The following is a 15,952-nucleotide window of genomic DNA, read 5'->3' as shown; positions in this document are numbered from 1 at the left end:
TTCCAAAGAATCGAAGTAAAATGAATGCAAACCGCGTAACATGTACCATGAAATCCTGATGGTTTTTAAAAATTGTTTGTACCATCTTTAGGATTTTAAGCGAATATTTATTGCTTTCAAAAAAAAGTAAAGAAAAAAAAAAAAAAACCAGCAATAGCATAATTTTTGCGCAAATACTATTTTTAACATAGTATTTCACTTTTTTTTTTTTTTTTTTTTGTAGAAAAACTAACCCAAATCCAGACCATCCTGAAGTATCAACAAATAAAGAGATATATAACTCACTTCTCCTCTCTATTTAACAAATAGAAAGTTAGAGATAAAACTAGGATACAAGAGAGGATCGCCATATATAATACAAAATTTCTCTTCTAATTCTTTCTAATCAAGCTTCTCAAATTTGTTAGCCATATACCTTATTTACGAATAATGATGTGAGACCGGAACATTATTTTCTTTTTGAGACTGGAACATTATTTTCTCTTTGAGAAGTTCTCACGGTAGTCATTGCTTTTCATTTTTATCTCAGCTCGATCTCCTATAAATGTTCAGCCCTTACCCGTATTTTTGCAATAAATAAAATGACATCAAAAGACAGAAAAAATGGTCATGTAAAGGCCTAAATTTACAACACAGTGGGCAAAGCATGACCTTTTCCCATTTGTTTATTTATTTATGCGTTTGACAGACATTTGTAGTGAAAGAAGTAAAAATGTTCACTGATTTATTACTTTCTAACAATATAATCAATTTCAACAATTAAATAAAAAAAGAATTCCCCAGTACTCTCACAGGAATCTTACCGTAACCATGCGACGTCATTCTGCAAATAACTGACGCTTAAAGACAATCATGCAAACATATTTTGTGATGCCCTGATGCGGAATCCTAGAAAACAATCTGGGTATCTTTATAACCATAATCATTAGCATTGAGCCTTCTCCAAACCATCTGCCAAGGAATGTTTATATTTCATCAAAATAAATTATGTTTCTTGTGATTTCCTTGTATTAAACACATCGGTTCATGACCAATGAATGCAAAAGGGCAACCAAATGGGCATACATGCAAAAAAAGCAGATGATATACAATTTATGAAAAGACGACGTCAAGTTAGAACAAAAGGGAAAAAAGTGGTTTTTTATGGATATAAATGTGAACATGTATTATCAAAACAATCAATATAGGTTTTTTTTTTTTGTTTAAAAAAATGCCTCTTGGAGATCTTCACTAGAAAAAGGCATTCATAAGAAGTTATGCATCCTCAAATTGACCAATCTGAGACTGACAAACAAAAATCAAATGCAGATCTGCGAAACTATTTCATTTCCTCTGAGGTTTTGTATAAGTAAAAAGAAATTACGAGTATATATGTTTTTGATCTGATGCAGCCCTGAGAGACATCAGCCCCAAAGAAAAGTCATCAGTGATCAGACTGTCACCAAAACAAAGTACAGTGATCTAATAACCAATCCGAACAGACAAAACCCCAAAGAATAACAAATTCTGGTGTATTTGCAACAAGCGCTCTCCCACGCAACAATGCTGATTTTTGATATCAAGACAGAAGTCTATATTGCCTTCGCACTTTACAGGGAAAAATTGAGCCTCCCAGCCCAAGCTGCATCAAAGCTGTTGTCTAAAGCAAAATGATACACAAACCAAATAAGATTTCACTGAGATGAAACAGTTTCTTGCTTGCTCTCTTCCATATTAAACTTAGGTTCAGAAGGATACACAAAGACAGTTGCCGCTGCAGCTGTTGGGTTCAGCACAGCCGAATACCTCACAGAAGTTATGGTGATACGTGGCAGCTGTTGTGGACCTGAACTCAATGGAACAAGCTCGTAGCTGATTAGGTGCTCAGCTTTGGGCAGAATGAAGGCAGCATCATTATGAGGTCCACAAAACACAAAGCTCTGAGAGTCCCCAAGCGAGTACTTGATTTCCTGAAGTAAGCTTGTCAGATTTCTAACCGTTACACAGAATGAGAAAGGGACTCCTAGGATAGCATGAGCAGGGCACTCTAGATTCACAACTATTGGTGGCTTCTCTGATTTCACATCAGGCAGCCTCTGTTTTGTGACAACAATAGAATCTTGCTGCTCACTGCCAATGCCAGGTTTTGAATCTCTTGTCCAATTTATACAGACTGTCCCCACATCAAGATTTAGGGTATCAACATGTGGTGTGACTGAAAAGACCCCTTTGAATTCTTCACCTGGAACTAGAAGGACAGGGTCATCCGAAATTCCACCAATGTGTTGCACAGAGCAAAAATTTTGGCTGTCATCATCATCATCCATTTCAATGGACATGGATAGTAACTGCAATGGCACCTCAGTGCAGTTTCTAGCACTCACAATGAGGATGCTTGTTTCATTCATAGCAAGTGACACCCTATGCTCATCACCAGGCAACGCTTTGACTTTGGATAGCAGCAAGGGTTCTTGGCGAAATGGCATCATGAAACGGTGGCTAATGATGATTGGGATCTTGCCTTCAATCTGCAAGCTCCTGTGCACATTAACTCTCTGGGAAGCTGCTACCGTGGAATTTGTGTAGTAGCCAAGTGAAACGTACAGCATGACTGATTTTGGCCTGTGCCATTTAATCTCTAGTTTGCTGGACCATGACTCTCCGACACCCAAAGCTGGAACAGAGACCACTCCAAAGGAATGCTGAATTTTCCGGACATTGTCAGAATCTGTTTGAGATTCAACTTCATCAGGTATCCCAGAAATGTTGAGAAGTTCAACATGCTTTCTATCTGAAGAAAATGATTCTGCATCTCTTGGACTCATCAACATGCCGCCACCTCTTGCATCCACAAGATTGATCTTCAACTCACCAGAATGAACTTCATGACCCTTGGATTCTACTGTGACAAGAACAATGAAGTTTTCTCCAACTAATGCAGGGCCACTGGTACTCAGAATGAGATCAACCTGAGGTTCAGGCTCTTCAACCTGGATAACTTTTTGGCCATGGAATGCCAGTCCAGGGTCCTTGGTTGGAAAGCTCTCCACCCACTCCTCGAATTTCCAAAGTGGCAAGTCTTCCATTGAAGCAGGGCTTTCAGCTCGGCAAGAAATCATGAAAGAATGGCCTATTTTAGCTGACACTGACAAGCATTCAAGCTTTCCACTCTGTCCTGAAAATACATCCCAGTTTCAGAAGATAGCAGCATGGGTAAGTGCATGTACCAACTATTGGTTGCTGAAAGAAGGTATCGAAATTGAAAAAACAATGCTCTTGTCCACCGGAGTAAAACACTCACAGTGAAAACATCAATTATAATAATCCAACGGATGGAACATATTAGGTATGTTGATAAACTAAAATCACCATGATTATATTATTCAAATCCTTATGACAAAGGAGAGATCAGAAGATTGCAAACAGTAATATGTTGGCTCATAAATCAGGGAGCTTGTTAGATTAAGACTTATCATTAGGTCCAGGTGCCTTATCACCTGATGGCAGCCCCGAAGGGTACAGGCAGCACTGAGTGAGATTATATGCCTACTGGATTGAACAAAGAAGAGAATAAAAATGCGTATGCCTACCTGATTTAACTTCAGATGTCAATCGAAGCCACTTGTTAGATGACAATGTAAGTGATGGAGCAGTCTCCACCAAGCTTCTCTGATCATCCTCTGGGAACTTTTCTGTTGAAGGATATTTCTGGGCATTGACAACTATGAAATTACAGGTGGACTGGTTAAATTGAATTTCCAACTGATCAACCTCAATAGGACAGGGCAGTTGTGATAGGAGCGAGACAGTGATCATTGTGGGTGAACCTGGCTTGACAGACTGATCATGAAAAGCAACGGACGCAAGAAATGCCACTCTGAGGGGGCTTACAAGATCAATATCAACACGAATGGGTTCATCTTCTGCTACGTGGAGAATGCAGCTGCCATCAGTTGTTTCTGGCACATGTTCTCCTTTAAGAAGACTGAAAACTTCCTCTTGTACTGTCTGTCTCATTGAAAGGGTAGCAGGACCAGCAGGGCCATAATCCCTTTTATTCTCTGAATTTTCCAGTCCAACATCAGAAAATATTGGCAAGGCAGCCATTTCAAGAGAGTATTCAACAAAATCTTGTGCTGAACCAAGTCCTCGTGAACACTCCCGTAAATAACCCAAGCTTTCCCAAAGCAAAGTGACCCAACCCTCCTGCCGATAAAGACAGGCAACACCATCAAAAAGCTGCTTTGCATTACTGAAGTCCTTTGCTATGAAATACTCCCTAGCCATTCTGTTGCTACAGTAAGAAGCTATCCTTGGAGCTTTAAGGCCACTAAATGATTCATACGCTTTTCTGAACAGGGCAATAATCTCATACGTATCTTGAAATCTCTGTGCTTCCATACGAGCATAGCTCACATACTCTGAATCAGAAAGACTGCAAAATCACCATAAAGTGTCAGTATCTGCAAGAAACAGCATCACGAATTCCAGGACCCACAGCAGAAAACTTACGGAAGTTCTGTGATTGTATCTCCTTGCTCAAACAAGCGGGCATATTGACCAACATATGCTGAGAGCATCACAGATTCTGGGACACCACCAACTGTACTTGATAATTCAGAGTACTCTGGCATGGATGTAGAGCACTCCAAACAATATCTCTTCTCCCTCAAGTAATTTGCCGCTAACTGTCACACAGATAAACAGTAATTTAAACAGAAATGGGAAATACAAAATGAAAAATATATCCAGACCATGTTCTTGTGATTATAAAACAATATAGTCCAAGTTCCAACAGCACCTGATAGTAGTATGCCGGTTGGAATTCCCAATCAGTCAAGGGATTTTCTGATGTGCCAAAACGAGGAGAAAGGGTGCTTGGAATAGCTGCTGAGCTTGTCTCTAGCAACTCTGCGAAAACCAGGAACTGCCTACCGAACCATTCCCAGTGAAGAAAAGCAATTTCGGGTTCCCCCACTAGCCGTTCATATGCTGCAATGTGTTTATTAAACCATGTAATTGCTTCTACAACTTTTCCGCCATGGAGTAACAAGGTTGATATTTTGAAGTGCAACTGCTCGGCCACAGCTTTTATCTCGACTAGGCGTTGGATGGGTGGCAACCTGGTTGAGGTTCCAATCATCTGAATATTAAGGATAAAGATTCACTGATTAATTAAAATAACGAAATATAATTTTTGTAATGGAACATTAGTTTGCAACTTGGTTATAAAGTTTCTTCCTGCAGATAAAGCTCGCACAAACAGAAAAATTAGAATGGAACCAAAAGTATATACTCTCTCATATATGTGCACCTTGCTAATCCACAACAGAAGGAAACAAAGACAATAAAAGTTCACTCTGTTTGCGCCACATGAAATACAACTAAGGACACAGTAACTAGCTATGTTCTCAGTAAGCATATAGATAAAATAGTAGCATTTATTGACCCAGCCCAACAACCTCAGTGTGCATCACTGCTATACTGCCTTTAAGACAACCCTTTTTCCAATTCTTTGACAGAAGGATATACATGAGGACATATCCTAATGTCAATCCTTACTCTGTAAAAAATGAAACCTACTCGCATAGTCTTACTTCATCGCATCAAACATGCAGTGCAATCTAGGACATCTGAGAAGTTCAACACCAGCAAAGAAAGACAAGCAAGCAACTATTAGATCAATACTATTTGCCGAATGAAGCAGAGTCACAATGTTGGCATTTGGAACAATTCAGAAAAAGGCAAAGACTCGGAATTTGGAAAAATCTTGCAAATTTAAGACTTCAGAAAGAGTTCAGTAGCCAACAATTAGGAAAGATATAACAAAAATAAAGATAAGTATTTTTTTAAATATCAAAATATTTATATACATAGATATAAGTGAAAGGCAAAAATAATAAATGGTGCAAGAACAACACTACTAATGCCAATAGAAAGCACCATTAGTTTGCAATTCAGAAAGATTTTTTAAAGTAGCTGTGGATGGCTCATGAATAAGTCATAGATTTAGTGCATGATTTGTGCTCTGGATCAACTCATTTATGAAGAAGAATTTGAAGAAGCATTCAACCAAGAGAAAAACCAACAAAAATTTGAGAATTTTTCAAGGACATTGCAGACTCTGACTATTGAATAAAACGTCGCCTCATCAACAATCAAATAACTCCATTAAAATAGGACATTAACAATCCACAGAAGAAATGGAGGGTGCAGTACCTCACGTAAAGCACGATAGCCATCCTCATAGAATCTCAATGCTTCTGTCCAGTCTCTTCTGAATTCCGCATAAACAGCAGCCTGATGTTATTCATATGAAATAATCAAGCTCTAACATTCCATGCCACTTGAACCAAAAATAGAGCATCTAATCCACAGTTCTTACTGTCTCATTAATACTTACAAATGCAACATCCATAGAAACATTAATGTTAACAATATTATTAAGCAGGCTGTTAAATCAAGCAAGAAGGGTTCACTCATTGTATTAAAGACAAAGTGCCAAACAAGGCAAAAAAAAGGGAAGGCACATAGAGCTTGTATCCAATAAAAATCAATTTTTGTTGAAATTAAGCAAAAGATTGACAACAGAAGTTGGTCTCCAAATTAATCTACCATGGATTGACAGATACGTTAGTGGCCCATGGAGGTGCTTTGATCCAATAAGCCAACTTGTGCGCGGTAAAGATAGGTTTCAGTTCAACCACGCTTCGTTTTACAATGAAGATAAATAACATATAATGTTCTGGGTGGGGAAAAATGGCACTTCTATCATGGTTCAAAAACTTGGTATTCACAGTTGGAATAGTAATAGCAAAAAAATTGATTCAGGTAAGTGAACTTGAAGGACTTATTACTATTTCAAATAAAACATATAAACAAAGCAAAATAATGTTAGGAAAATCACAGGGAATATTCAAGCTTTTTTTTGTAGTAATTAAGCCACATGCAAATTCTAAATTTAATCATTATTCATCTTCTAAATCAAGAATATCGCAAGGATGTGCTGTAAATATACGATAGAAGATAGAATATTTGCAGGCATGAATGATACCACTTTTTATGTATGAGCTGAAGAGAAAGGCCATGCAAGAGGCAAAGAGCTTTTTTATGTCATGTACTCATGTTTGACCCAAGATACCAAGGTTTTAGGACATTCATAATAAGACCTTAATATAATACATGGAGTTTTCATTTGTGGATGTAAATTAGAAGCACAAAAATTTCAATGTAAGATCAGTCCAGCAAAAACTCAGGCAATCCAAACATAAAATCAGGAAACTTTTGTCCAATTTTGATCCATCAAAAATTTTGGAATTTTCACTTGGATTGGGAAGTTTTGAACAACAATCATTAGGCAGAACCTATGTATTAAATTTAAAATAGGTGCAAGAGTTCCTTTTGATCTCCATTCTCTTCCACAAAAATATCATAACTGTCACCAATTATGGGGACTACTACCTGTAGGAGTTGCACTAATTTAGAACAAAGGGATAGAGAATCGATTAAGATGGTATGGCTGATGTACGAGAGAGATCAAAGGAAGCTCCAATATGACGTCTGCTTGAATCTTTGTCAAAGGATTTCTGCAGAGGGAGGGATCATTGGCAGACAAAGATTCGAATATCCAACCCAAATTTTTTGGACAAGGCTTGATGGTTATGATTACGATTATGTGTGTTGTTATTACAGAAATACTAGCAAATTCAGACATAACTGACCCCAAATTGAGATCACGTTTCTGCTTGGGTTTATGTTTTATTCCTTGTCATTAACCAAATAATATGCCTCACTTAATCTCTATGAGGACACAGTTTGGAAATGTTTTGCGTCTGGTTCTCCACCTAATGTTGATTGTCTGTGAGTAGAACTAAATCCCTAGCAACTGTAGTGTAGGATAAAAGAGGAGTCTGATAGGAAACCTTGAAAACTAAATTTATAGATTACACAGCTGAAACTCATGCAACTGGGCAACAGTCCTTAAAAGTTTCCTATACTTGGAAGTTTTAAGGGAAAAAAGCAAAGAATGATATAGGAATTTAATTAATAATATATTCATACTTGCTTGCACATACTCCCATGTGGAATAAATCTGTGTACAATTTAATGATTCTGATGTATCAAATCATTAAAATGATTTTTTTATACAGAAATGAAAAGAAGAGGAGAATTTATAAGTCTGATCCAGGATTGTTTGGTTTTGGAGGCAGTACTGATATTATTAATAAATATCTACTATTTTTTTGTAAAACTTTTCTCTTTCTCCTTCAGCGTCCTTCTGTATACTCTCCCACATGCCAAATGCATTAAGCTAAAACTGGTAGGATAACCCATGGGAGGGTTTCATGTAAATCAGGTCGATAACTATAATAACTAGCTTAATCCTTTATATATCATTTAAAATTGTGTCTCATATCATACTCCATATTGGATAAAGCTAGGCTGGCAAATGAAGTCGATCATCTATATCATTAAAAATGTTTAGAAACCAAAAGTCATGTATTTTCCTAGTCTCTGGCTTATGCATCAAGTTGGACTATGTTTTGCTATGAACTAAGCATTAAGATTTGTATATTTTCAATCTATATATGTTTTAACATGTATAGATCATGCTATATAAGATGGATTCACAATTTAAATGCTAATATATATCTTAGTATAATATGATGATAGAAACCGTCTGTTTTTTGACTGCATAATGAATAGGTTAGAGATCACCAAAATATGTAAGTGCTTTTAAGCATTTTTAGCAACATATATCATGATCAATAGCGTGAATTTTTAATTTAGATATCCCGTCATTGACTTTGGACTTGAAAAGAGTGGATACCCTGTCATCTGGAGAAGAGCATAATATGTATGTATGTGTGTGTACATGTGTGCATATGCAGGGTTTTGCTACAATGCTTCATAAATTCTATGTGCTCTATTCTGAATGATCAATACTCCTTGTCCATGTAAAAGCAAGGTTAGAATGGCACAAGAATGAAACCAATCATTATCGATTATAATTGAAAGAGGGCATGTATACAAGGCAAGTAACGGAAATAACTAAAAGAGGGTATACGGATGTAAAATAGAGAGAAGAGGACCATCTCTACCACAACATCTGTTTAAACAGAATCTTTTCCTCCCTCCCACCAGCAGCAACAACCCTCTCTCCCATGAGCCCCTACATCTTGAGGCCGCCACTTTCATCTTCCATATACCCTCCCACTCTCTTTCCGTTGACCTGCTTCTCTTCGCACTATCAAGCTAGTGCTACCACATTTGCACTACATCAATTAGGCAAATAGTGTCATAAACAATGATTGATGGTATTGAAGTGGCAAGTGAGAGGAGGCAACATGCAATAGGCTGAAGCAGTAGAACAAAGCAACAGTGAAAAAGGGAGGCAATGGAAAGGAAGTGCAGCAACAGATCAAGGCAAGGGCAACAAAGTGGAGGTGGAAAAGGAGGCATTGGAGAGGAGGCAGCAGACTATGGGCTGAGACAGGGCAACGGAGTGAAGGTTCAAGAGGAGAGGTGGAGAGAATGCAACTTGCTGTGAGCCAAGGCTAAGGAATGCAGGAAAGGTAGAGAAAGGAAGGGAACGGGCAATGGGCTCAGGCAAGAGAACAGGTGGAGGTTAGAGGATGCGCGGCGGTGGAGAGAAGGTGCCAGGCAGTGGTTGAGGTGAGATAGCAGGGAAAGGCAAAATAGGTGATGAGTGGAGATGAGGTGGCAGGAAATGGTTCAAGAATGAATAAAAGGAGAGGTTGGAGGCAGTGGAAGCGGACAACTATCCAAACAAAAAATATAACATTATAACAAGGCAAGCAGCTATTAATTGCTTGCTTGTTTATTTCTTTTTCTGCCATTTAAAGAAGTCTCAGATTCCTCCAAAAATTTCTGAAACATGACCAAAAGCACTTTAGCTCTCTTTCTCTACACCCAAGTATATTTATGTATATGTATGCATTTATGCATGCATGTATGTATGCATATATGTATATGGGGTATAAGAGACTACTTGCATTGCCTTAAGAATCTTTCATGACACAGAGGAGACCACAATATAAAGACATCTCATCTTGGCTTCTGATGCCAGTGCCTTTCCATATCAAGAAAGATTGTTAAAGGAGCACAGATAGTCTCTTTCACCATGTGGTGTAAGTCATGGAAAGAAAGAAACCTTAATACAGTGTCACATAGTTTCTTATACTTACCCTTGAACTAAGTATATAGTTTTGTTAATTCCTAAGTTTTCTGAAATGAGTGTTCCATTCAACAAGACACGGTGTGCTGTTTCTTCTGCTCGCTATGTCCATTTTTGTTTTTATACCAAGCTGAACAGACCCACTGCAGAAGCTTTAGTTCACTGTTTTTTCTTTTCTTTTTTTTTTTTTTTTTTTTTTGATAATGTGATTGCTTCCCTAAATTATATATATATATATATATATATATATATATATATATATATATATATATATATATATATATATATATATATATAAAATATTACAGTTCCAAATGAAAAATTGAAAATAAATGTTGAACTTGGGGAACTTCCATGTGTTCATTGAAAAATTGAGCTTGCAATGCATAAAGCAACATTCAAAAACTAGATGGATGAATATAGGAAACATAAATCATGTGGCCATTCATGAAATCCACAAAAAAAAGAAAAAAAGGAAAGTAATATCATGAAATTATGCACTTCCCATGCAACTCAAATAGTTTTCACTGGGTATAGAATGGCACATTTATAATTTTGAAAAATCAAATAATACAAACTATGTTTGCAAGAATCAGTAAAAAGGAATGAAGTTCTTGCCTTAAAGCAGTAGCGGATATTCAACTCAATAGAAGTAAAGCTCTTCTTCTCTATACGGACTTTTATTTTTCGTCCTTCTTCTCTATAATATGTGTTACACAACTCAGCAAATATGCTCGCAAGTCTGCATATGGTTTAACAGATGAATTAGCTTGATCATAATGCCACCAGTTGCAAGTCTGCCACATAACCAACAACCTTTGCTCTTACTGTCAGAACAACTTTACGAATTGATGTTTCACTACATTCTAAGGTTTGCAAGATGCAAAATGCAGAGATTTATACACTGAGAAATCTAAAAATTCATTTAACAAATAAAAAATGTTGAAATTTCTGCAATCAGTCAAGCTTACCCATGGAAATATAACATTAAAGAGCAGACAACAATCAAGCTCTACATGACAAAGTTTTTACAGACCTGTTGAGTGATATTCTTAATTCTGATGCATCATTCTGAACAAATACAATCAGGTGCTTGGAATCGATCTCTGCACGCTTTCTCAGTGCAATTATAAGGTCTTCACTCACTTCATCTGCATTAAACATGGAAATGTCCATACATTTTACTTGATTTATGACCAAATGTTTAAAAATCTTCGAATGTGGAACAGAGCAATAGGCACAAACATATGCATCAAGAAGAATGGCAAATAAGCTACACCATAGACTGATTCATTAAACATAGACCGATAAATAGTAGCCATTTGGCATCTTGCACTGACAACATAGAACCTCATATCACTTGCAGTTCTAATAAGATCAGACAGGGCAACTTAAGCTTACCATTAACACTTGTCTGCACGAGCACAACTACCAATTTCGTACTTCTTCCACGAAGCACAGCTCTGTCGATATAATGCATGAGATCAATAGGCATCAAAAAAGAATGGATATGTTGTAACACTTAACACCAAAGTATTAAATGCACCCACTAAAGCCAGTTCTTTAACTCAAAAAGCATATGTTACTTTCAAATAAGAATAAGAATAGCATAAAAATGGAAATTGTAGCTAAAATGATCTACAAAGAAGATGAAAAACTGAGATTTCCATGCATGAAAACTTCAAAGATTAGATACTTCTCTAAACGGCATTGTAACATAATAAGCAAGGCATTTTCTGAAAGTTTCATATAATAGGATCCCAGTTCCAACAGTATGCATTGCAAACATCTCTCCATCTCTCTCTCTCTCTCTCTCTCTCTCTCTCACATGCAGCACATGCACGATGGTAACACTGCAGCAGTCCAATACTCCTCCCATATGAGTTATGAGAGTAAAACTTACCCCTAATCTGTCTTCTTTTTCTTGATGGAATTAAAGCTCTCTGTAAGCTATTCCCTGTCAATAGTCATCTTCCAATCTTTCTGGTCTCAACCTTTGACCAAATCCGCCCTTTCTCTTGGTATGATTGCTCATGTATGAGCAATTATGACCTATAATCAAAGTATTTCATTCAACATTATGCGTCATCATAATACTAATTACTAAATCATTTAATATGCGTCACATGTGTCCAAGAATAGTATGAAATAACCACAGTAACCCACAAGACTTTTTTCTGAAGTTCTTTTTCTACTATGCTAAGGTTCGCTTTTAATTGTTCATTACACAAACTCAGTGTTTTCATTTCAGATTCCATCAAACCAAGAATCTTCTTACATTCTTATCTATCCTTCTAATATGGTGCTGTGAAATCCTTAACATCTCATTGCATACATTGCACATGTTTGTGAATGTTTGACACCACATTTGTAGCTCCTCTGTTGCTACTCGTATTTAAAAAATTTAAAGCAATAGTGTTAGTCATATTGGGGACCTCAGCCTTCTAAGCATCCTCTGATGTTATACACATGCCAATTTACATAATGCAAATGATGGCAAGTATTTTAGTAGAACCAGCTTCTCTCATGAAACCCAATCTAGATAGTGCAAAACAAAGTTGCACATTCCCTGATTGTTGGATATTAACACTTTTCTTTACTTCAATTGCCTTTCCCAGTGTCTTTCATGCATTATCAAAACCATTCACCAATTCTGCCATCTAAGAGCACAAAGAACCATCTTCAAACCCTTAGCATAACTGAGGCAGGTAAAAATTCCCAAGAACCTTATATAATGTTACGACCACCATCCCATTTAATCATATTATGCCACCAAAACCTCATAAATCTCCTGCAATGTACCCAAATTCCAGAGAGGAATCGCACATAACTTTAAACTTACAGTTATAAACAAAGAAGATGAGTAAGCATCAATCTCCTCAGAATACACATCCAAATTAGCTATAGCAAAGGCATCAGCACACATATTAACATAGCATTCAGACCTAAGCATATTGGCATATGATAAATAGAAGAATGGACTTCATTGCCTTGAACAACCTCAAAGAAAGCATCTGAATATTGCAGTTCAGATCTTTCCATGACAAGATCCTAGAAAAGTTTTACTAATTTCCAAAGAAGACCTTCATCATTACCAGGTTAAATTTTACAGATCAAATGCTTAGCTCCAACCTTAAGCCATTCAATAATGCAAATTTCAACCAAGTGAAAGCTGAATGTAATCTAAGTCTGCATTTCGCAAGAATGTACAAACAAGTATCAATAAGTAGAAAATGGGAAATGGGATTAAGCCCTGATATCAAATCAAACACACGCATCTCCTTTTTCTATTAAAAGACCTATGCCATGAAAAGGGGGAAATGGAAGCAGGATCCCCTTGGTGATTATTTTGTTTTAGATATTCGACATCCTTTTAAGAATGTACATGCAAGCACCATGGAGCAGGTTATGAGGACTGCTCTTCATCTGACCAAATTATCTTGGTCACAATCCCACTTTGGCAATGTTAACTTCCGCACTTCTAGTTTACTTTGTACTATTTCCAGATATGCCTAGCAAGCACAAACCCTGTTACCTTTATGCATTAAGCATTAATGCACTCAGAAGAAACAAGAAAATAATTAGTAATGCTTGTTCTATTCTATAATGTAGTTATGATTTATCTAGTACTCACACGAATGTGCATAATCAGCAAGCATGCATTGAAGGATTGTCCTCCTTGGCTGAAAAACACTGCATTTCTCTAAACCACAATGCCTTTTACGTAAGTCAACAGCAAGACTTGAAAGGTTATATTTTAAAAAAAAAAAAGCGTGCCAGTGAAAAAAAAGAAGGTCAAAAAGAAAATGAACTAAAATATACAACAACATAACGCATCAAAAGTAAAAAATGTTGAATTGGAAAGGGAAGAAAGAAGAACATAAAGAGAATGGGCACCACAAAGTTGATCTTTTCCAAATATTGTCTACTGACAGTTTAAGCCAGGGAAGTTAAAGTCAAATTAACAGCTGAAAAAAAAAATATGAAATTTGCGCAAAAGTTCATCTTTTCCTTCCATTTGATGCTACAGACCTGTGTATGAAGTAACATATAATAACACAGATTCGAAAAGGAAGAGATCCGTACTTTAGGTTGTCAAGATCGGTGCAGAGCTGTAGCCACTGCGCGGGGTCACCGGTGACTTGCTCCGAGCTAAAGACGGCAGCGGCGACGGCGGGAATCTTGGTCCGGTGCTTCAAGAGCCAGTCCCTCTTCAGGATCCCCGCCGGCGGCGGGGTGGAAGCAAGGGGATCCTTCTGCTTCCAAGCCAAAACAGAGATCTTGGAGAAATCCGGCAGCGCGAGGGTGTTGATGGGAGGCTGCTCGGAGTGGAGGAAGGCCGAGATCGCGTGGTGGAGCTCCGGACACCCAACGAGAGAGACGAGGGAGACAGGCGGGGTTCGGAGCTCCTCGGGGTAGTCCTCCATTCTCCGCCACCAAAAGCGATGAGAAAGCTAGGGTTTTGAGATCGAGTGTGGGAGATTCGACTGGATCTCGAAAACCCTCGCTAGGGTTTCGAGGGAGGGGGAGAAAGAGAGGTACGAGAGCGAGAGAGAGATCAGGGGAGACCTGCCGTCGCGCTCACGGAGATTCCCCTCTCCCAAGGGAGCCGAACAGAGGACCCGACGGTCTTTCGATCAACCGTTCGATTGGTGTCGAACGGTTCTGAAGATTTATATCCGCAAACCAGTGGAGACTTGCTTATTGTTAAATGGATGCTAAATAATTCCACACTGCGAGGATATCTTGTTTTCCCGTGTATCAAATTTCAAGAATACCGATGAGAATTAAAACGGATGGTGATCCCAACCAACATAGATGCCGCAACTCAAGTCGGCAAACCATTTGTCTACAAGTATTTTTTTTTGCTTTTCCCGTAAAAGCTAACATACAGCGGATTGGACAAATGGCTCGCTGCTGCGTCCCTTTTGGATGCCTCCAAATTGCAAGGAAAAAATTTTTATAGCCGGTCGAAAAAAATTATATCGAATCATCATTATATTTATATATATATATATATATTAAGATATTCATCAAAAAAAAAAATTATATAATATTTATCTAAATAGTTCAAATACTTTTAAAATTTATCTATTCTTCTTTTCTTAATATTTTAACTTATACGCATGCGGCCATCTACTTTTGATGGGTGTTCTTAAAATATGTCTGACTATAATTCTTTTATAGTCGGTTCGATTATAAAAATTTTATCCGTATTGCATGCACCAAGTGCAATTGGATCGTGTAAATATCATGGTGGATAACAAGCCACACAAACCATTGCATTTTTTTTAGTACAAACTGACGGTCACACCAATCTGGTGCAAGAACGATCCAAAAGATCAAAATACAAAAGCTCCTACAAAGCCAGCAGGCAGTCCGCATTCTATTTCCATATTTAGTTGCCGGAGTGGTCAACAACAAAAGCCGCCACCTAGTCCGTTGTAGTATTAGTCTCTCAGTAAACATACCAAACTCTGGCTACAGCAGCTTAGCAAAGAGAGGTCCAGACATTCTGGATAAGAGGATGATTTTCGAGTTGCCTAACACCTCTCTGAAGCCAAACAATGACAGTGACAGAGTCACGCTCAAAGAAGATCCTTTCCGCATGAAGCTGCTACCTGATAAAAGTGACATCTGCCTAGACAGCATGAAGCTCCGCACAGGAGATAGAAGGCTCAAAGAAATGAGAGCCACCAGCTGCCAGAAGTCTACCATCAGGACTACTGATAACAAAGCCAACTCCACCTCTACTTTTTCCGACGCTGCCATCAA

General features: G+C 37.7%; 1 protein-coding gene across 2 annotated transcripts; it reads right to left on the bottom strand.

Annotated features, from left to right (window-relative positions):
- Positions 1 to 1,303: 1,303 nt before the first annotated feature.
- LOC105052854 (uncharacterized) lies at positions 1,304 to 14,864 on the bottom strand. 2 transcript variants are annotated; one of them, XM_010933817.4, is made up of 9 exons: positions 14,264 to 14,864; positions 11,579 to 11,640; positions 11,214 to 11,328; positions 10,796 to 10,919; positions 6,199 to 6,279; positions 4,781 to 5,122; positions 4,492 to 4,667; positions 3,570 to 4,414; positions 1,304 to 3,154 (listed from the first exon to the last, which is right to left on the bottom strand). In XM_010933817.4, exons 1-9 carry the CDS (start codon positions 14,602 to 14,604, stop codon positions 1,674 to 1,676), a joined length of 3,567 nt encoding a protein of 1,188 aa, XP_010932119.1. In that variant the 5' UTR covers positions 14,605 to 14,864; the 3' UTR covers positions 1,304 to 1,673. The 2 variants fall into 2 exon arrangements, with proteins under 2 accessions (XP_010932119.1, XP_019708998.1); XM_019853439.3 differs by lacking the exons at positions 10,796 to 10,919; positions 11,214 to 11,328; positions 11,579 to 11,640; positions 14,264 to 14,864 and adding an exon at positions 9,072 to 9,094.
- Positions 14,865 to 15,952: the final 1,088 nt, after the last annotated feature.

This window comes from Elaeis guineensis, chromosome 10 (assembly GCF_000442705.2).
Source record: "Elaeis guineensis isolate ETL-2024a chromosome 10, EG11, whole genome shotgun sequence".
Taxonomy (NCBI): Eukaryota; Viridiplantae; Streptophyta; class Magnoliopsida; order Arecales; family Arecaceae; genus Elaeis; species Elaeis guineensis.
Note: the sequence above shows the minus strand (reverse complement) of the source record. Positions and strands in the feature narration are given on the sequence as shown.

Excerpts from the sequence above, each read along its gene's own strand:
- LOC105052854 (XM_010933817.4), bottom strand. The coding sequence starts at position 14,604 with ATGGAGGACTACCCCGAGGAGCTCCGAACCCCGCCTGTCTCCCTCGTC. Across the intron at positions 11,641-14,263 it reads ACCGATCTTGACAACCTAAA|AGCTGTGCTTCGTGGAAGAA; the intron begins GTACGGATCTCT and ends TTATATCGACAG. Across the intron at positions 5,123-6,198 it reads GCTATCGTGCTTTACGTGAG|ATGATTGGAACCTCAACCAG; the intron begins GTACTGCACCCT and ends CTTAATATTCAG.